The 22,340-nt window shown below is 35.0% G+C and overlaps 1 protein-coding gene across 9 annotated transcripts in view; it reads right to left on the bottom strand.

The window, feature by feature from the left end:
- The window catches only part of MAPK10 (mitogen-activated protein kinase 10), a 312,270-nt gene that overhangs the window by 35,509 nt on the left and 254,421 nt on the right, over nt 1–22,340 (bottom strand). For all 9 annotated transcript variants that reach the window (XR_004903436.1, XM_028506698.2, XM_028506695.2 and 6 more), the window contains 2 exons: nt 18,397–18,579; nt 14,437–14,561 (listed from right to left, as the gene is read on the bottom strand). Coding sequence is in view for 8 of the 9 variants with exons in the window: in XM_028506698.2 (XP_028362499.1) it covers nt 14,437–14,561; nt 18,397–18,579 (308 nt within the window). In the remaining variant the exon portion in view is untranslated. The remainder of the gene's footprint in view (nt 1–14,436; nt 14,562–18,396; nt 18,580–22,340) is intronic.

The following is a 22,340-nucleotide window of genomic DNA, read 5'->3' as shown; positions in this document are numbered from 1 at the left end:
ATGCTAAGTGAAATAAGCAGGCAGTGAAAGACAAATACCTTATGATCTCACTATAACATGAATGTAATGAATAAAAAAAAATGAGCAAAATAGAACCAGAGGTATGGAAACAAGGAACAAACTGACAGTGACCAGAGCATGGGGAATGGTGGCAAAGGTGGAAAGAGAGGAAGGGTCTAGTCAAGGAACATGTATAAATAATCCATGGACATTGACCACAGGGTAGGGATTGACTGTCAGAACAAGGAGTATGGTTGTGGGGGTGGTCAAGGACAATGGGGAAAATTGGAACAACTGCAATAGAACAACAGTAAAATAAAAAAATATTATTTCATCAGTAGAAAAAAAGAATGCATACTGCCTACCCTTTTTCTGATTCTTCATATGGAATTCCACTCTATAGACTTTGGTTTTAGTACAACTCTGATGACATGCTGACTTCATCTCTACAGCTTTCATTTGGGGGACTAAAAAAAGTCAAAATAAACATCACATAGGTTTAATGACTCATGTTTCACATGACCACACAAAGACCATGCATATTCATTTTCACCATCATTAAGGATTTACTTTCCAGTGAGTTTCCCCTCTCTCCTAGAATGTGAAAATTCTCAATTTGCCCCCTAACTTTGAGAGCTTCACCAACTCTAACATGACTTGAGAAACAGATGACTGATTAATTAACCTATGATTCCCCCTCTTAGTAAAGAAAGTTAAGGCTTTTAAGTGTTTTTGATGTTCATTTGATTGTTTCACTTTTATGTTCAAATATAACATAACCACCTTCTTAGAAAATAAACAATAGAACAAACAAAAATCTTTAGAAGCAGACATGGCAAAGAAAAATGGATAGTGCAAAAGAAGTCTTTAGTCAGAGGAAAAAGTAGAAGCAAGGTTTGGGCAAAGTTGGGCCAGTTATTTGCATAAACTCTTATTCATTGTGAACTATCCCCATAAAGCTGGAAACCAACCTGCCAAATGAACTTCCAAAGCACCAAAATAGAAGAAAGGAGCTTGCTATATGAAAAGTAGACACTAGCTATTAATTTCTATTTCTTGAAGAGATGTCATTTTTAACTTGCAGAGGACCATAGAAATTTTCATACTTTCAATAAATTTTTTAAATTATAATAATGAAAATGAAAGCATGGTGCTTTATGTTATGTCACTTCCCTCTATATCATTTTCCTTAAAAAGCAGGAACTTTACAGATGCAAGGATCTTTTCATACAAATTAAAAATTACCTCAAGGAAATAAGCTGACATTTTCTAAGAATATTAAAGCTCTTTAGTCAACTCTACCAATAAATTATCCATATTTTTATAGCCTCATCATCTAAAACCTTTTCTACCAGAAGAGTGCTTTTCAAAATATTTAGAATTAAATTTGGCGGTAAAAGTTTCAAAAATCTCACATAGCCCATTAATTATATATTCCTAGGAAGATGCAATACATACTTAAAGGCATCTAATTGCTGGATATTTTTCATAACCCTCAAGGGCCCATCCGAGGAACCTCTAGGAGTTAATGAACCCCAGGGTAAGACAGCTTTGTTCTAGATTGTGAGCTCTGATGGGCTGGGAAATGTCTCCCTCAATTATGTATCTTTACTCTGGTACAGTGCTCAGCACAGCATATGGATGCAATAAGCATGTTTTAGGTTGAATTGTATAGGATGGGCATGAGTTATTTTGGGGGTTTTAAAAAAAAAAAAATATACTATTAACAGTCTATCACATAATTTAATCTCATTGAATCTGGTAGAAATAGAGCAAAGAAAAACATTTAAGTAGCAATCCAGAGCAGATTTAGAAACTTAAACAGGGCCACCTACCATATAAATATCAGTGTTGGGAATAGAGCAAAGATGGCTTTTAAGTTACAAGGTTTATGTATAATAATTAACACATGGGCCTTGCAGAAAACATCACCACCTCTTCAGAGCTGTATCACTTTTTTTTTTTTTGGTCAATAAAGGTTCTATTGAAAACACTCAAAATGATAGGAGGATAGGTGAGAGTGACTTAGAGCTGTCCTTGAAATAATATACATACTAGTTTAGAGGTGATTCTTTCATGACAGGTAAAAAATTGTAGGGATGGAACAGTATAATTTGATTATTTTAGCAGCAGTGCAGATAGGCAAACAAGGCAGGAATGCAAATTACCAAATAAATTGTTTTCCTAGAGATTAGCCATTTTTATGACCTCTTTTTATCTCAAGGTTAACAGAGATAACAGAGATTCTCTTTTCTGACCTACTTCTAGTCTTTTCCCCTCTTTTTATTATTTCTGTTACTATAAAATGTGGTAGTTTTTCATTGACATAATACTGTACAAGTTCCAATATTGACTTCTATGCTTACCTATTAGGAACAGACCTATAAGATGAAAGCATTATTTGTTTCTTTTTTTCACGGTATGTAGATCATACTACTTTGTGGCATCCTAGACAGATGTAACAATTACATAATCTCTTTCTTCCTAGGATGAAAATAATATGCAAATAAAATATATTCTCAAGTTACTATTTCTTTGAATTAAGTAAGTGTATCTCACAATACCTAAGAGGATAATTAGGAGAGAAGAAAAGAAAGCATACATTTGGAAGAATCCAACAGGACATTATAACTCAGCCTTTCAGAGAGCACCAGATGTGGTATGTTCTAGAAAAATAATTTTTGTTCCATTCCCACCCTTTTAAAAGAATTATCCTTTACTGGGCTATTCAAGAGATTAACAGTAATCACCATCTAAAGGGCATGAGATAATACATGAAAAGAAAAAACTGAACACAGATTCCACCAGTCAGCAAAACAGCCACCTCCTGAAAATGAACTATTTCACTGGTCCGGCTTAGACACTCAAGAACTTCATATTCAATGGATTCTGAATATCCCAATGATTTGAAATCAAAAAGAGTGTTATTATTCCGGCAGGATAATTTGCTAAAATTAGAAATAAATAAGTGTGTGAGTCAAGTACATATTCTTATAAGTCATGTAGGGAGAGGAGCCACCAAAAGCAGGTGGCTAAATCTATGTACAACAAACATTTTGACAAGCTCCCACCAACATGCTACATGGCAGCAAAGCAATCCCAATGCGATTCAAAAAGATATCTTTACTTTAACAGCTGAGGCACTGGGCATGGGAATGTAATGTTAAGTTATATTTTCTCTGGAAGGCAATTAGCAAATTGCTCACATTTTGCTGCTGAAAGACTATATCAGCATGAACAGATGGAAATTTAGAATTCCAGAAATGGCAGATATTAGGAATTAGAGACATTGATTTGACTTTCACCAAGCAAATGAGATCCAGAAAATATGAATTGCTCTTTCTATAATTAAACACTTAATTAGAGTGCATCAAATTTAAATCCATTATAGGTCATGTTTCTTCCTACATATTTCTAAATTTATATATACTCTGGATATAACAAACCTACTTAGAGTTCAATTCCATACTAAAAGGCTCTTCTAATCTTTCTCAGATTAGGCCTGCCAGAGGGTCGTACCAGCCTTTTCACAGCAAGATGCATGCTGCAATAATAAGAAATCATAAGACTCAAAGAGGGAGTCCTTGTGTCAGGACAGATGGAGGGAACAGCTGAGAAAGAGATTCAGCCAGTTTATTAACTCCATGTGAGTATGAAAAAATCATATTTAAAAGAATTCATAGGAACATTTAGTCTAAAGAATAGAACTTAAATGATGGCAATTTTAGAATGGAGAGAAGAGACTAATGATGTTTGACCTCACAGCAGCACTCAGTAACCTCTTCATATTCCCAACTCCTGAAAACATAAGGCCACCCATGACCTGCACACACATTACAGAGTAGTGACAGGCACTTGGGAATATTTAGATGAATTGTCTAATTTAAAACACATAGTGAATTTCCCTAACACATTATGGAATGAAATCACTAACATTAAAAATTTCAAGTATCATAGTTAATCATTCTTTTCCTCACTCTGCAATGGGGTAGTTTGTCCTACATGTATAAATATTTAATATTTTATGGATATTGCTAAATGCTAGAAACAATCTCAGAAATCTTGTTAAAGGTAATTCTCTTATAAAAGCTCGACATAGGACTTTCCTGAGAACATTCAATTGATGTGTTTTATCATATATCATGATACATGTAGCCACAAACATGAAACAAAAATTCTTTGTAAGTTTTCCAAATATAAGTTTAAGACAAAAATAATTGGAAAGATGTAAAAAAAGTAGTTTTGTTTTGTTTTCTTACTAAGAGTGGGCATACCAGTATAGCATCAAGAAGCAAACTAGTAATAAGATCACTAGTGAAATCCCAGGCCATTCTCAGGGTCATAGTACTATGTATGCTTTTTTTTCTTTTACTGAAAGGCAATGGAGGCTTTTATCTACTAAATGTTGAGAGCAACTAGTTTCTTATTATTTTGGTGAAATAGGATTTTTCTTCCTTAATAAAAATTTTCAGATTACTACAAAAAATTCTTAAATAACTCAAATGTTGCAGGTTATGTTTATTTAAATTTTGAAAGGACTTTTCTACAGTTTGAGAGTCACTATTAAATTATGACAAACTTCAAATGCGCCAGACAAGATAGAGGCATAGAGATATACTTTGCCTCCTCTCACAACCAAAAGAAAGACAACAACAAATTTAATAACAAAAAATAACCAGAACTGCCAGAAAATCAAATTGTATGGAAGTCTGACAACCAAGGAGTTAAAGAACAAGCATTCAGCTAGACTGGTAGGGGGTGCGGAGATGGGCAGCTGGGGTGGGGAGGACTCAGTGAGGCAGCGGCTGGAAGACCAGGCAGTCTCATGTTTGCATGTGGATAAACCAGGAGGAACAACTGTGGAACAAGACAGACCTCACAACCCAGGGTTCAGCCAGGAAAATATAGCCTCAAAATCTCTAACTGAAAAAACCTGTGGGGGTTGAGGCAGCAGGAGAAATTCCTAGCCTCACAGGAGTGTTTGCTGGAAAGACCCACAGGGTCCCAGAATGTACACAAACCCATTCACCTGGGAATCAGCAGCAGAAGGGCCGAATTTGCTTGTGGGAAGCAGAGGAAGTAACTGCAAGCCAGCCAAGAGCTGAGCAAGCAGCATTGTCTGTCTCAGACCCCTCTCCCACATATAGCACCATGACAAAGAGAGGTAGGTTGTTCTGCCCTGGCAAATACCTAAGCCTCTGCCCCTTACTACATAACAGGTGCACTGAGACAAAAAAAATAAATGGCCCAAATAAAAGAACAGATCAAAACTCGAGAAAAAATACAACTAAGTGATGAAGAGATAGCCAACCTATCAGATGCACAGTTCAAAACACTGGTAATCAGTATGCTCACAGAAGGGGATGAGAATGGTTGCAAAACAGAGGAAAAACTGAAGCTATGAAAAGTGAAATAATGGAAAATATACAGGGAACCAACAGTGAAGGAAAAGAACTGGACTCAAATCAACAGTTTAGAGCAGAAGGAAGATAAACATTCAACCAGAACAGAATGAAGAAATAAAAATTAAAAAAAAATGAGTAGAGGCTTAGGAACCTCCAGAACAACTTTAAATGTTTCAACATCCAAATCATAGGGGTACCAGAAGGCGAAAAGGAAGAACAAGAGATTGAAAACTTAATTGAAAAACATAATGAAGGAGAACTTCCCCCATCTTGCAAAGGAAATAGACTTCCAGGAAGTCCAGGAAGCTCAGAGAGTCCCAAAGAAGTTGGACCCAAGAAGAAACACACCAAGACACATCATAGTTACATTACCTAAGAATAAGGATGAGAGAATCTTAAAAGCAGCAAGAGAAAGACAGTTACCTACAAAGGAGTGCCCATAAGACTATGAGCTGATTTCTCAAAAGAAACCTTGCAGGCAAGAGGGGGCTGGAAAGAAGTATTCAAAGACATGAAGGACCTACATTCAAGATTGCTCTACCCAGCAAAGCTTTCATTTAGAATGGAAGGGCAGATAAAACGCTTCCCAGATAAGGTCAAGTTAATGGAGTTCATCATCACCAAGTCTTTATTATAAAAGGACTTACCTAAGAAAAAGAAGATCAAAAATATGAACAGTAAATGACAACAAACTCACAACTATCAGCAACTGAGTCTAAAAACAAAAATGAACTAAGCAAACAGGTAGAATAGGAACAGATTCACAGAAATAGAGATCATATGTAGGGTTATCAGTGGGGAGGGGAGAGGATGGGGGAAAAGGGACAAGGAATAAGGAGCATAAATAATAGGTACAAAATGGACAAGAGGAGGTTAAGAATAGTATGAGAAATGTAGAAGCCAAAGAACTTATATGTATGACCCATGGATATAAAGTAAGGAGGGGAATGATGGTGGGAGGAGGGTACAGGGCAGAGAGGAAAATAAAGGGGAGAAAAAAACGGGACAACTCTAATAGCATAATCAATAAAATATATTAAAAATATAACAGACTTCATATACAAAATGACTTTCTTCTCTGTCATACAAAGGCAAACAAAAATAGTATCTATAAACTCTTTGAAGCATGTATCTGTATCCTGTGGAGAGTATTAGAAAAACAGTAGTTTCTGAATCTCAGACTGGTTACCTATTCAGAAGCTGTACTGAGACAGTACAAAGGCCTAAGCTTTTGCTATTACTCACTGAAGGAAAATGTCAGTTACAAAGATTTTAATCCCCTTTTTGTCTCAATGGGAGAGACAGAGCTTATACAACAGGTGATTAATTTATAACTCATTCAACTCATCTTTTCTAGGTATTTCATGTTTAACACAACACAAACACAGACTTACCAGATTATAAAATATTTGAAGTAAGCCCATACACAATTTATTCAGAGGCCTATCACAAAAAAGTAGATACTATTGATGAACTGTTTGAACATTAGATGTATCAAATTCATATTCATGGTAGCTCATATTTTTTCTTAATCCTAAATCTATATACAGATGTATTTAGTACATATATAATTGGACCCATTTCTAAACCCACCCCATACCATGTTCCATACCACATTGTTTTAGGAACTTAGGGACTCAAAATAATTCAATAGAAGACAACTGGCTAAGTTAAGGAAAATGAAGATAAGACAAACAAGAACTCATTCATGAAGTAGTTAATAGAGCAATTATGCATGATATTCATAATCAAATGATATTATCTTTTAATATAAATATATTCAAGAAAATTAGAAATAGAAGATGAGAATAATTCCCCACCATTACCTCAACCACTTGAATTTTGGTTTAAAAAGGTACCAGATTGTCAATATATTTATAGAGGAATCTTTAAAACTATAAATGAGTCTTTCTGTTACATAGAATGCCAACTTGGGATTCTTTGATTATTCAATAATAATCTTGCATTTCAGCTACTAAAACCTGGTCGGGATACATTAATTTATATTCAAAGCCTAACTAACAATTTATATTTTAAATCATAGCTAGAGATAGGTAATCATAATTTGTTAATTCAAAGCAACTGATGTATATATGGTTCAAGATTGAAGGTAGTCACTGCAATTTAGTTATAACTAATTAACATTAAGAGGACAAGTTATCACAGCTTCTTCTTACATTCGGAAAATTAAGTACTAAACAAGTTAAGTAGTCAAATAAGACAGATTACCCACATTTGGAGGAATTATATCCAAAGATGATAAATTGCAAGATTCCCGACCAATAAATATTTCCACAGTTACTAAGGAAATAAAAGCCCACCAAGATCAATGAACACAAGTACTTTGATTTTTGTTTTAAGTTCAGCACCTAGGTCGGAGTGGGGCACACAGTTTGGCTTACATAAATAGTTACAGAATATGTGAATAAATGCTAAACTGTTAACAAATAATCAGAGCCTGTGTAAATAGCTCTATAGAGCTGGATCAAAAAGGGAAAGGGCTCAAAAGAATACAGACAAAGAAGAAATAACTAAATGGGTGAGTGAAAAGAAAGAAAAAATGGAGTTCTTTTTTAGTTGACTGAACCTACTTGGCAGTAGAAGAGTGCAATTAAAGAGACTTGAAGGAAGGCCGACGGCCAGCCTGACTGCCCATTCCCTCTATGCACCTGCTGTCCAGTACTGGCTCAGCCACATAACAAACAACTAAAAAGTGGCATCGACATATAGCAGAAAAGAAGTACACTCATTCAATTGAAAACTGATGAGAAATACTCTTAGGCCAAGATTCTCATGTTGGTATAGTACTTATTCTAAGAAACCACAAGATACTTAAGGAAATGCAATAGTTATTAGGGGTTGTAAGAGGTAATGCTTACTACACTTTTACCCAGTAAGGCCCCTGAGCACCTCTTCCAATCTCCAAAGCCTTCTCCTGTCAGATTAAGTGTGGATGACCATTTACTTAGTTGGGGATTTCAGAGATGGAAATGAGGAAAGAATAAATAGGTATTTGCCAGCCCTGAGCTAATTGCCCACAGATACAGTCCTCACCATTCATTTATCTGCTATGTATCCTCAGAGGATATCCCCTGTAGGCGACATTTCCAAGTTTGCCTATCATCTGGCTTAGGGCTAGCCTCAGCTACCATGAGAAAAACACCACTTGGAGATGGGGAAGTGACGAGAAGCCAGGCCATTTCTTCCCTTCGCTTTTTTTAGGAGCAGCTGTATCTCTTGTTGTCTGTGATCCCAGCTGCCTGTGGATAGGCATCACTACCTATCTCTGGGCTCCAGCAAACCACCTCTTTGCTCCAGGGTTGGTACTGGCTCTTGACAGTTGCAAATTATATCAGCAGCTTTCCCACTGATTAAATGCCCTTTAGTGTGGCAGCTGCTCAGACCGCTAACTTTAGACCAAATATTTCTTTGGAACTAGACTTAATTGTCTGCCCTATCTAATTGTCCAAGTATCTGCATCAGCTCTCATTTGGGATTGCTCAGACCAAGCTCTGGAACCTGTACTACTTTGACCACAGGCTTCTGATTCTCTTCTTAATGTTCTCTGCTCCCACATTCAACCCTGTTGTACTGTCCTCATCATAATTTCTGGTTCTGCTCACAATTGTAAAGCTGATATTCTGAATGTCAATATTTGCTGAACTGCTGCACAAAGCTATTTATAATGATCTCTAAGCTCTCATTTAAGGTTATCTTGAACAGTTTTCCAAATATATGCAACATTAAACTTTACATATCTATGTCACAAGAATATTGAAAATAATGCATTTCCTGCATGGTTGGCCATCCCTTTCTATGTGCTTTCTCTGGTAATGACCAATAAGATACAATGGCAGACAAAAAGGTTAAAGCAATGTCTGATTGCAACTCTGCTCAAAGGACATAAAATCTATGGTGGCTTTGTAATAAAATACCTTAATGTTATAGGGTAACGTGTTCCTATAAATTCTTTCATTATAGGCAAAAAAGAACATAATCCCTAAAATAATGTAATAGTAAATAATTCATATAAGACTCTCTGAATTACCTTATGTTATAAACAACAGTAAATGTGTAACATTGCTAACTATTTTGTGTTTACATTTTCTAAGTGCTTATTTTAATTGAACTGCAGCACCAATACATGTAAGCATTACTCTGTTTCCCAGGTTACACTCTCACCAGGAACCTGAAGACCAGGTTGTTTAACTCAGGATCTGTAAAGGTAGATGAAATTCTCACCCAGACCTATCACAATTCCCAAATTAATTTTGAATTAGCTAAGAAATTGTAAACAAATGCAGCATCAGCCTTGCTTCCCTTTTCATGCTCCACTCAAACTGGTTAGGTTTGGATTACTCACAAACTTTCCCCCTCTGTCTCTATAAGGATGGTATGTGTCGTTTATATTCGCAACAAAAACATGCCCAGCATCTCTCCTCAGTCTATTTCTCAGCTGCAGCCCTGTGTTTCAATGCTCTGTTCTAGCATTCCCTTCTGTAATTCTGATGTGGCTGCCACACAGAAGGTCCTAACTTATTTGCCACTCCTCTTCTGAGTTTTCAAACAGCCAGGCACTCACTGGTGAACAGAACCTTAGAAACCTGCTGCCTAACCGGTTCAACCTGCTCCTCTGTCCAGATTCCCAGAGTCAAGTTTTCACTACTTAGGACTCTATCAGGGCCTCTCTGAAACCGAGGCTTCAGCACAACCCTGGATGTGACTGATCACTGTGGGCTGCAAGCCGGCCCCACCCCCAATCCCTCCTAGATGGTGGTCCAGTATCAGGTCGTGATCCTTCCTTTTTTGTCATGAATTCAGGAATAAAGAAATGACCTTCTCTGGCCCTATACATTTGAATTGGCTTCCTTATGATGATTCCTTGGAGTTTTGATGCCTTCGGTTTGGTACTGAGGCACCTCTCCCTCTGCTTCCTGTGCCTCTCCCACCCCTAGCAATGCAGTTACCACAGAAACCATTTTGTAAGGCTTCTGCACACAGGCACTTTCTCATGGAGTCTGAGAGAAATAAAACTGTTTTTAAAAAAATGGTCACATTTAATATTTTTCATTTCTCTTTTCATATGCCTTGAGACATAGTTAAACTATTCCTCCTTAGCTTGTAAAAATACCCTTAAAGCTTCTCTATACCTCTGCTCTCAGGGTTGCAGGGTGAAAGCCAACCTCCAACATAACAGGGCTCTAAACTAAAAAATTCTGGCAAGAAGCAAGGCAACTATCCTCGCTAGTTTCTAATCTTTTCCTCCAACAGAACACAGGGTAAATATTCAAAATGAATTCCACAAATAGACCTAAATATCCCCTAGTTTTATAATGATGTTACAATGAGAATATGAGTTATATCATTTCTCTTTAATTTAAATTAATGACACTCGATTCTCCTACCCTTGGAAGGTAGAGGTTGGGCATATATCAGCAAGAAAGAAAGACAGGGGAGTAGGAAGGAAGGAAGGAAGAAGGAAGGAAGGAAGGAAGGAATGAAGGAAGGAGGAAGGAAGGAAGGAATGAAGGAAGGAAAGACACTACTCATAAAATCTTTAGGAACTAGGTCATTTTCAGTGATTATTTTAATGTTGTGGAATATTTCTGTAGTTTCTGTCCGCTGGTTTTTTTCACTGCATACATATTTGTTTTTACTAATATCAAAAGCTGGTAAAGCTTTGTATGTCAAAGTCATTTTAGTGATAGTAATAAAATTAATACATAATAATAAATAATATTTATAGGGATACTTATTGCCTTGCCAAGTATTGTACTAAGCACTTTATGAACATTAGCTCTTTAAATTCTCAGAATAACACTATGAAGTAAGTAGGATTGTTTCCTATTCTTGGTTTAAAAAAAGAAACTGAGTGGCAGCAAAGTTAAAAAACTTGACAATATAGTAAGTGGCAAAAGAGGAATTTAAAACCTAACCCATCCTTTATACCTGTGAAGATGCATACAATTCAATACATTGCATGTGTGTAGGATACCATTGCCCTCTTGACGAATACAGAGACCTAGAATGCCTTGAAAACAGCACTGACGTTACATGTGGCCTTTGTGCTCTATGTGGGCACATGATTTTATTATTCTAAACATCACTTAAATAAAAAACTTGCTGAAATTTGGGCAGTTAGACTTCAAAATCTTTATGTATTATATACAAATAGGGTCACTATTAACTTTATCATTTGATTTTCAAATTTTCAACTTCATGACTACATGAAATAATTTTCTCTCTCAGAGTTAGGAACATCTTTCATATGCTCTTCTGTTTCATTCCTTCTGTACTTTGCTCTTGTGGAAATGTGATAAGGTACGCTTGTGGGCATGCACAATCTTTCTAACTTTCCTCCATCTATCCCGTAACTACCACTTGCCTTTAATTTCTTTTCTTCGCATGAAACTTATCTTCTTTCCTTTCAATCCTTGAATTAACCCCCTCTCTAACATGAGTTACTTAAAAAAAGCGATTTAAAACTTGGATATTCTGAAGGACCCAAATTAATGGAAAAATTTGGTGATTTCATACGTCCATTATTTGGATGGTAGAACATATTGACTTCCAGTTATAGCTTAAATTAAACACACCATGTGTACTGGAAAAAAAGGTCATCCTTACAATTAAAATACCTCACAACAATAACAAAGGCACTAATTTCTAGGGATATTTCAGAAAACATAGTGACCAATGCTTCTAACATCCTTAGTTATGGACCTCTGTGATACAATTTCATGGAGTAATAAACTAATCTTTGTCTAGCATCAGGATTTCCACCATATTCACTGCAACATTCCCAGCTGTAAATATACCCTTGTATAACTGATGATCCTAGTCAAGTTGCTAAATACTTGCTTGTTCTTGTGGTTAACCAATCCATTTCCTGACCTTTAGGCTCAATAATCTTTCTCCTACAATTCCTAAGTCTTGTGTTGTTGCTATCCATGCCCCAACATTATAATATTGAAATGGTTAAAAAAAAGGTTCTAGCTACTTTAGTACCCGACATTTTCATCTTTCATCCTTCAAAGGAATTTTCAATAAAAAGTTAAAATAAATTTAAAAAATTCATTGAGAATGTCATTAATATACTGTTAGATTCTAAGCAATCTTCTCTTTTTATGGGCAAACATAATTACAAATGAATTACAAATGCAGACTTTATGACACCAGTTAAACTCTAGGCCACAATACGTTACAAACAGATTACACATATTATATTAGATACATGGGAAGGAAAAAGCACGCCACATGATTTGAACTATCAAAATAAGCAAGGAGCAACAATTTTCAAATAATTTATGTTTGTCTAAAGCTTTTTATCAACAAAATCTAAACTATGTTCTTGAAAATCAACAGAGAAAAATATTCTCATACTTAATTTCACATACATATACATTATACTTCATCTTACTTATTTCATTCTATCCCAAGATATCTTTGAAAGTATTTCTCAAGAATGAAAAATTGGAAAAGATCTATTTTTTGTTGTAACAATTTATTTAGTTTTAAATCATTATAATTATACTTGAAATTTTTTTGATGTTAATGAGTGTTTATTTTATAATTTTTATTCACTGAATGAAACTATAGATATTTTGGGCAGTGACTTATAATGAATATTGCACTTATAGAAAGACTTGAGTATATTTAATATATTTTGAAAGCAACATAGGGTCTTTAATCTGTTTAATTTTAGGACTTTATTGTGTAAAAATCAAATCAAGTGAATAAAAATTAATTTGAAGCAAAATGAAATTTCATCATTGTGAAACTGCTCAAGTGAGCAAATCTTAAGTGAATGTTATTGAGGACTATACTCCTGCTTCCACAATTGGGAGACTCCTTTATCAGAGAAGTGTTGTCTCTGAAATTTTGAATGCTTAAGGATTGGGTTGCTATGAAAAAGTAGCTTTTCTAATATCATGTCTATAAAATGTGATCCCACCCTATCCTCACTGCCACCTATCAGATCTCACTTCTCCATGAAGAATGAAAGGGTAAGAATTAACTCAGTTTGAATCTGGCATCTCTGACATGGGCAAGCATGCAATGAAGCAGAGGAAGTGGAGCTGAAACAAAGCAAATTGTGTTCGAGGAAGAGTAGTCAGGGTGCAGAGGACACAAGAAAACAAGCAAAGAGAGTATTTCAAATAGAAGATTAAGAACCAATTCAAATAAAGTAATTTGAAGGTATTGTGTAAACGAAAATCAAATCATTGAGCGCAGGCATTCTAAAGATTTTGATGTTTTGGGAAAAGGCAACATTGCCGATAATAACATTTAGAAAAGTGACAGAAGGATGTTTCCTTCAGGAGGCCTATCACAGCGGGCATCAACACCCCGTCTGTGTTGTACAGCACAGACTCCACACAGAGAAAAGAAGAAAGAAGATATTAAGTAGCTGAAAAATAGTTTTAAAGAAAGGAAAGAAAAGAGAGTCATGCTTCTGAGGAGATTCTTAAACTGTGTCTAGATTTAAAATATGGACCTACTCTTACTGTGGTAATCCTTTAGAATCAATCTGAAATAGTGTCCTTATTGGAACACCCAGCTTTTCTCATCTAATGTATGCAAGGTTTCACAAAGTCACCAATGGCCTGTCATAAACTTTGTAACCAAAATATTTCTGGTACTACATTTTACTAATAGCAAGCATCTTATGAAGGAAATTGAGGGAAGGTAACTTATTCTCTATTACAGTGTCTGCTACTTAGTTGGCATCGGGAGAGGCTGATAAACACAAAGAAGAAGTTGACAATTTAACAAAAACAAATGCAAGAGTTTCATGGACAATTAAGCTTTGTTGGATTAAATCACCATCACTCATAGAAAATCCTGAAAAAGAAATGCATTTAAAATGGAAGTAGAAGAAAATAACTTGTAGAAGGGGAGTAATAACTCTGTGACTTAGGAATTTCACAAAGGTCCAGTTGAGTGCTCTCATTATCTTGGTTTTCACCATTGAGCACCCATTTACTATGATTTGTTTGTGGGAGGAAGGTAAAAGAAGCCTAGGCCTTACCGCCTCCACTTCAGCAGGGTCGTACCAAACATTGATGTACGGATGCTGTAAGGCATCATCCACTGATATCCTCTTGGCAGGGTCAATCACTAGCATCTTTGACAATAAGTCCCTGGCTTGGCTGGCTGGAATGACAAAAGAAGTAAAGAATTAGTAAAATTTTTATTGTGGCAAGGAAATTTGTTGGAAGGAGAAGAAATTAAGAAAATAAAGATAACTAGTACTTTCCTCCTGAACATCATGTAACTTCACCAAATGATTAGGGAAATGCAAAATGAAACAATGAAGTATTTTTTATCTACCAGATTTGCAATAATAAAAGATGGTACAATATCCACAAACACTAGGTAATTTCTTTCATGTTGGTGGGAACATGAAGTGATGCAGGATTTTTAGAAGGCAAACTTGGCAATATCTATCAAAGTTTAAAATGTGAATACTTTATGACTCAGCAGTTCCACTTCTAAATATACAGCCTAGAGAGACAAGTGCACATGTTCATGTAATGTATACAGAAGGAGAGTTTACTGCAGCACTGGTTATAGAATAAAAAAGTTTTAAAAACAATCTAAATTCCCATCTATAGAGTAGCTAAATGGCCTTTGATAACAACCATACCTTGGAACTGTATTCGGCAATTTTAAAAAACGCAGTAGCTCTACATATAAGATCTGTTTGGAAAAAGGCCAACCATTGTTAATATAACAAAAACAGTTTCCACGACATCTATGTAACCTGGCTACCAAGGAGAGTGGATGGGAATGCACATGTGTGAACAATGGTGACTTCACCCTACTAATCAGTGGGGGTGGTAGAGGCTATTGAGTGAGCATGTGCACTGTGTGGCCATTGCATTAAAAAATGACTGAGCACGTAGAGAAATGAATCTGCATCAAATTTTGCATTAAGCTTGAACATTTCTCTGTGGAAACTCTTTGGATGATTCAGAAGGCTGTAGCTATGGGCAACTGTTGAATGGCAGCTTCATCACAACAATGTGCCCACTCATGCATCACATCTCATGAAGAGTTCTTTGGTGAAACATCAAATCACTCAGGCGACTCAGCTCCTCTACAACCCAGATTTTATGCCATGGGACTTCTGGCTTTCCCATAAACTAAAATCACCTTTGAAAGAGAAGAGATTTTAGGTCATCAGTGAGATTCAGGGAAATACGAGGGAGCAGCCGATGGCAATTGGGAGAAGTGCATGAGGTCCCAAGGTGCCTACTTTGAAAGGGACTGAGGCATCATTGTCCTACATTCAAAGTTTCTTGTATCTAGTATCTTCTTCAATAAATGTCTCTATTTTTTCACAGTACATGGCTGGATACTTTTGGGACAGGCCTCATACACTCACATGGACATATTGGTAAGTGGAAAAAAAAGTTGCAGAACGATCCATAGATCATGATGCTATGTGTGTAAATCGATCCCACCTCAACAAAACAAGAAATATTTCCCTCTCTCTATTTAGGTATATAAATGCATAGAAAAGGTCTGTAAAGATAATCAACAAACTGAAAATACCTTAGAGGAGGAGAGAATATGTACATGTATTGCTCACATAAATAAAAACAAATTTAAAATAATAGTTTCTTAAAAGGTAGTAGGTGGAGTTAGTGTAGACTGCTCATTTTTAAAGCTTTTGTGAGCTAGGAAAAGGGCTAAAGCAGTTAAGGGAGGCAAGAAGGCCAGGGTTGACATATATGAGGATAAGAGAGATGAAGATGACTTCAACAGGAACAGAAGCTTTAAGGACAGAGAAGAGGGGTCAGGTTTTGAGAAAAAAATCTGCAAGACTTAGCAAGCAAATTGATGTGAAAGATTTAGTTCAGTTTATAAAATACTAAATGTTTACTTGTTCACTCTGTGCCAGGTATAATGAGAGGTGTCAAATCAAATTTGTTTTAAAATCACTTAGGACATTCTCAGAAATATCCTAAGTTAAAGTAAGAATTAGATTTTTATTTATATTATACTTTATACAAATTTATTCCCTGTCTCCATTCCTGTGACTGAGGCAATACAGGGTCAGATACAATAAACTTCCCCTTTTTATTACAAAATCTTTAATACAAAATCATAAGCATGTAATTCTGTAACATGACAATATCATACTCAAGCATCCCATATGACATTTTAGATGAAATGTTCAAATTAAAACTATAAATTATTACACCTGATGTTGGGAACCGCCCTGCCTGGTATCTGGAGTTGTAACCCCCGCCTAGGCTAAGGCTAAGGCTAAGGGAAGGCCCTTGGAACCATAAGCCAGCAAGGAGACAAAAGTTTATCTCCCTGGCAGGAGCACTGCTTCTGCTGCTTCATTCATAACTGAACCCCAAAGCTTGGTCGGTTAGCCAAAGATGTGTAAGATTCCCCAAGGGGGGAACTATCTAAGACAGGCACGATCATGTGGGAGGCCCCCAAGAAAGGATTTTGGGGGCTATAGCAAACAGGGGTGATGGACCCTCGCTCCTCGGATTTGACAAAGCCTGAGTCCTCACCATCTGGGAGAAAATCTCCTTATCTCTTGGCTGCCTTACTTCCCTTGCTCCACCTAAGCCTGAAACAATGACAGGGTGGTGCAGCTCTGTGCTGAAAAGGGTGGATTCCCGGGTGAACAGGCCTAAGAAAGAATATGTAAAATCCTGTGAAACCTGCTTTGTTTAGAATGCTCTCAGTTGAATGAGAAGGGTCCAAGGAGGAAGTTAGTTTGTTCCTTAAAGTCTTACAGCTCTTTGACCCTGACTCAAAATAGGCCCTCAGACTTCTTTGTTATCTATTGTTTGATCCTTACTTCCTAGCAATGAGTAATGAGCTTTAACCTGAATTCTTACTCAAACGAAACTAATAAAAAGCCTCTCCGGAGGGGGAACGGCGCACTCTCCCCACCAGGGAGGGTGGTCAAGGTGCTCCCCACGTGAGGAGTGGCCCTGCTGTTTCTATTCCCCCACAGGACCTGGTTGTCTCTGTGTATGTTTTTCTCGAGTTTCGATGAGCCATCCGCAGCGTTCCATGATCACTGCTGGCCGGTGACCCACGCATCAACCCATATCATTACCCTACCTACCACACTCAAGCAGGGGTTACTTCTGCCAGACCCTGTATTATCTAAATTTTGTGGATGAAGAAACTAAGATTTGTTACTAAAGCTCATGACTATAGATATAGTAGGCTGAAGAATTACTTATTAATGAAAGTGTTTATATTGAGTATAAAATGTGTAGGTAAAATCTCATTTGTCAACTAAATTTTTTTTTAAAAAACATGGTTAAACATTCCCTAAAATACAACTAAAACTCAGATACCTGCTTCTCTGAGGTTTTACAATGAAAATCTTGTGTTGAAAATATTTTCCAGGTAATAAAAAGAATTGAAACAATGATTTCAATATATATTATGTTAGTCCTAGAGTTACACTGCAAATTAATTTTAAGATTTTAAGTGAGGTCCATGAAATAATTAACCTGGACCACATTGTTGCATACTTCAATATTATCCTTTCTTTTGAATATTCAGACAATTCTAAAACCCTCTGCCACTTGCCATTTGGAAGAAAGATCCTTTAAGAAATACCTCTCCTGCACCAATTATTTTCCCAAATCAATCAGAAACCCTTGGAAGAGTCCTAGAACTGAAGTCTCTAATTAATCTCCTATTGTATTCCCTCAGCACTTATACAGTAGTAATTATATTTATGACTATAATTGTGTTACTTTTAGAGACCCTTATAATAAATAACCATCATAATGAAAAACCATTATAAAGATTTCTCAGCCTTAGCCAATAAGTTATTTCAAGTATATTCAATGCAATAAAATTCTAGTGAAATAATCAAAAAAAGAAAGACCTCTCCTTAAATTGAGGTAGTTCAAATTACAGAGGTGTCTCTACCATTTACTTATCTAGCCCCTCTCCCACATAGTGGTTCTGAAGTTGTCCCTGATGGGCTTACCTTTGAGTTTATTGTGCTCAGAATCAGCAGGAAAGAGGGAATCTGGAAAGAGCTTGGGGAAGGTGAGTCCTGCATACTTAGGCCGATTCTCCACATAGTTTCTTACTGTGGGCTGCAATTTCTTCATGAATTCTGGACATGGTGTTCCTAGTTGCTCAATTACTTTGTTCCACTGGTCAATATCTGAGAATTGGATAGTTAAGGGCAAACAGAAGTACAGGCTCCTAGCTCTGGCCCTCCACTAGTTGGGAGGCTAACTGCTGCTCAGATCCTGGCCACTCATTGACATGAGTGGAATTTTAATAAGCAATAAAAGACAAATGTAAAATCAGAATTGTAAGGCAATGAATCTTCTTAAAATTTTATTTCACTTTTGGCACATACACACTATTGGAGAACTAGCATTACTTAACAAAATAGGATATTGTGAGATAATCTTTGGGTTGTGAAGGTGAAAATGTCTCAATAACACAAGAAAGATTTCTTATATTAAGATAAATTTCTATATAACCATGTGATTCAAAGAGGAAAAATATAATGACACATAATATTTTTATCATACAATCACATCAATCATTTATTTTCTAAAAATGACAAACACACAAATATTTTAAATAAGATTCATTTATATTTTTCTTAATTCTTCTTAAGATTTTTGTTGTTTCTTTCTCTACCAAATAAGAAATTTCATCATCTGTTAGTGTTTTCTACTCATGTGTATTTCTTATGGGATCAATATAATATTTGATAATAAGACAATTTATTAATTCTTCACCAAAGACTTAAAATTTTTCTATTTATCACTGTAGTCACAGTTTATACCTACTTTCTTAGTAGTGCCCTGCATCCCTGAATATTAAGAAGATATGAGAGTAAAAACTAAATGATCAATTTAAGACAACAGATTTCCATCCAAGTGCATGTATTTCAAAAGTACATTAAGTGTGCAGAATTCTATAGAAAAATATTAACTCTATGAATATTAATAGCTCCCCAAATGGGAGCTAGCCCTTCAACAGATATACCCACTGATTGAGATTCTCTTTTTCATTCATCATTAACATTTGTAATATCAAAGCCTTGTGAATGATAAATACCTCGAATGAAAACTCTGAAGAACCAACAGGCAGAACCTGATTTCAAAGAAATCCTTTGCCATGTGTCAATGAATGATAAAAGCCTTAGAAATTCTTTTTAAATCCAATACCACAGGCAGTATTCTCCCTTATATTATTTATTCTTCTACAACTCTATTCCTTTAGTAATGTTAATTAATTGATTTCTGCTAATGTAATTTGCAACAGTTCAGGGAACTTACCATAATATTACTTGAAGTTTGTAAACTCCTTACCTCTAGCTATTCAATACAGCTGGACTAAAAAAGATCAGTAGTCCTGATAAAAGACAAAATTAACTATATTTAACAATAATAAATATATAATGCAAACAAAGTAGATAGGACATTAAACACAGATAAAAATCAAGCTAATTTGCAAATCCTCTTCTACCTCCTTTATAATCTGGCTGAATAAAACTTAAATTACTACATATTCTTTTAGTTACCGGGGTAAAAAAAAAGAGAGTATGATTGTGCAGTATCAGGAAGAGAAGTGAAAGTGGAAAAAAACTGAAGAATATTCATGAGACTATCACAATAAGTCAGAATGCTTAAAAAATAAGGAATCTAAAAAATTTAAAAAAGATTAAAGTTAAAAGTTACTCTTACACAAAACTGATGTTACTACTATGGATAAAGTTAAGCTTTAACTGTTTAAAGAAATTTAAATAGAAAATATTACTACATTAAATAAATATCAAGTGCTCACACTGAAAATTATGAAAAGAAGTCTACTCTCTAATGCAGTTAGGTTATCATGTCCTACTAGTCACTGTTCAATCACTGGTTGGATTTCCTTAGAATCTTACAGGTTATGTCAAACTAAAAGGAGGGGCAAAGAGCTGTCATATTTTCTGTAAAGGTATCATTTAAAAGTTAGAAAGATACTCCTAACAAACTATCAGATTCTAATTATATTTAGCTAGAGGTACAGAGTTATTCAGCAAAGAAAATTAATTGCTTTTAAAGCAGTGCTCCCAAAACAATTCCAGGTTATTTTTGGAGTAAAGTTTAAGAGCAGTCAAATACTGTGGAATGTGTTCAATAAGAACAGTTAAAATATTTCTTTTTATAAGTTATAGTTAAAGCTTACAGAAATACTCAGTGAACATTCCTACCTTAGGTTGCCTTTTAAATAAAACACAATTGTGGTCTTTGATGCAATAGTTTACAAAAAGTAGGGAGGCACAACTCTTTATTACTGTCAATGAAATAGTTGAGTGTTAACACTTCAACTATGTGGTATAATCATCTTTAAAAGTTCATGTCTGTATTTTAACCAATCCATTTCAAGTTCTTTCTTCCCATAAACAAGAAGTTATATTTAAGTATTAAGCACTTCTTTCCCAGATGTTCATAGGATCACAAAGTGGACAACTATGTCTAACTATATACATACTTAGTCAACCACATGGTTTTCCTTTATAATCATAACTACCCAAATAGAAGCCAAGACTGGAAGTCATATCTCCTGACTCTAAGTCCAGTGCTGGTTCCAAGGATTCCAGTAAGGAAAGGAGCAAGTTTGAAATTGTTGTAGTAGAAATTGCTTCTACTAATTTGGCCATGAAATAGATGGCATGTTTGTCACAAGCAATTCCTTAAAGACTGTCTCTGAAAATTCTGCCTTGGTGTATCAGGTCCACTTCACATAAAACAATTAACTTTATTAATATTTTAAATAGAAAATGACATGATACATGTTTTTAAAAATTAATCATATTTCCAAATTATATTTTAAAAATATATAAAATAATAACTATATTTTATGTGTACATGTTAATATTAATATGGTGACTATTTTTTAAAAAAGAATGGCCAGAGTTATTTTTGTAAAAGGATTTTTTGCTTTAGAACTCTCATAAGTTATCAATTTTTTACTAAATACATATGGATCTGACTATTTACAAAATCCAGCTGGTGCACTTATCAAAAAAGCAATAAATGTGTTTTATATTTTTGACTTACTATTTTAGTGAGAAATCATCACCCTCAACATATTTATCAAAGGCATTTAATAAACATTAAAATTTAAGGTTATCATTTTATAAGAATTATTTGAGTCAATTTCTTCACCTAATTCTAAATTCACTACATAAAATAATCATATTACAAAAAGTTTGATTTTATGGAATATGATAACAAGATAAGATAAGGTATATGTACTGAGTATTAACTGTCTTCAATAAATAGTATTGCAATAGATGAATAAAACAAAATTAACATGGATTGTAAAAATGAATTATTTAAAATCTTAAGATTGAAAATTTTTTGTTAATTTTACCAGTTAGAGAAGAATTTATATTTCATGGATGCCTTTCAACTTAACTTCCTTGGTTGGGAACTTTCTAAAATGTATCACAAATTTCCTTGAACATAACATGAAAAAAACCTTATCTTTTTCTGGCTATATTAGATTATAATTATGAACATAATTTGTACAATGTACATTCAAGCTTTCAGAAGCTATAGATTCAAAAAGAGTGTTTAATGGCCTCATTCTACTATGCCCTTTGAAAAACTATCTTCTTATGTTTTCTTCTATAGTTGATTACTTTTGTTATTATGAATATGGTTTCCAACATTAACACTTTCATAAATTCAGACCTGCTTTCTCCTCAAGCCTTACAGTCAATATTTTGTGAAAAATTTTCTGAGACTTATTTATAACTTAAAGAATATCAGTGTTTATGTCCAAATTCTTAACTATGTTTTTAAAGATTATTTTGCCAAATAGCTTCAGGAAAGGTTATTTTATCTGTCAAGCCATCCAGCTGCCTAGACACTGCATTGAGTATTATTGCGTGGCTTTATATCAGTCCTGCTG

This window comes from Phyllostomus discolor, chromosome 1 (genome assembly GCF_004126475.2).
Source record: "Phyllostomus discolor isolate MPI-MPIP mPhyDis1 chromosome 1, mPhyDis1.pri.v3, whole genome shotgun sequence".
In the NCBI taxonomy this organism is placed as follows: Eukaryota; Metazoa; Chordata; class Mammalia; order Chiroptera; family Phyllostomidae; genus Phyllostomus; species Phyllostomus discolor.
Note: the sequence above shows the minus strand (reverse complement) of the source record. Positions and strands in the feature narration are given on the sequence as shown.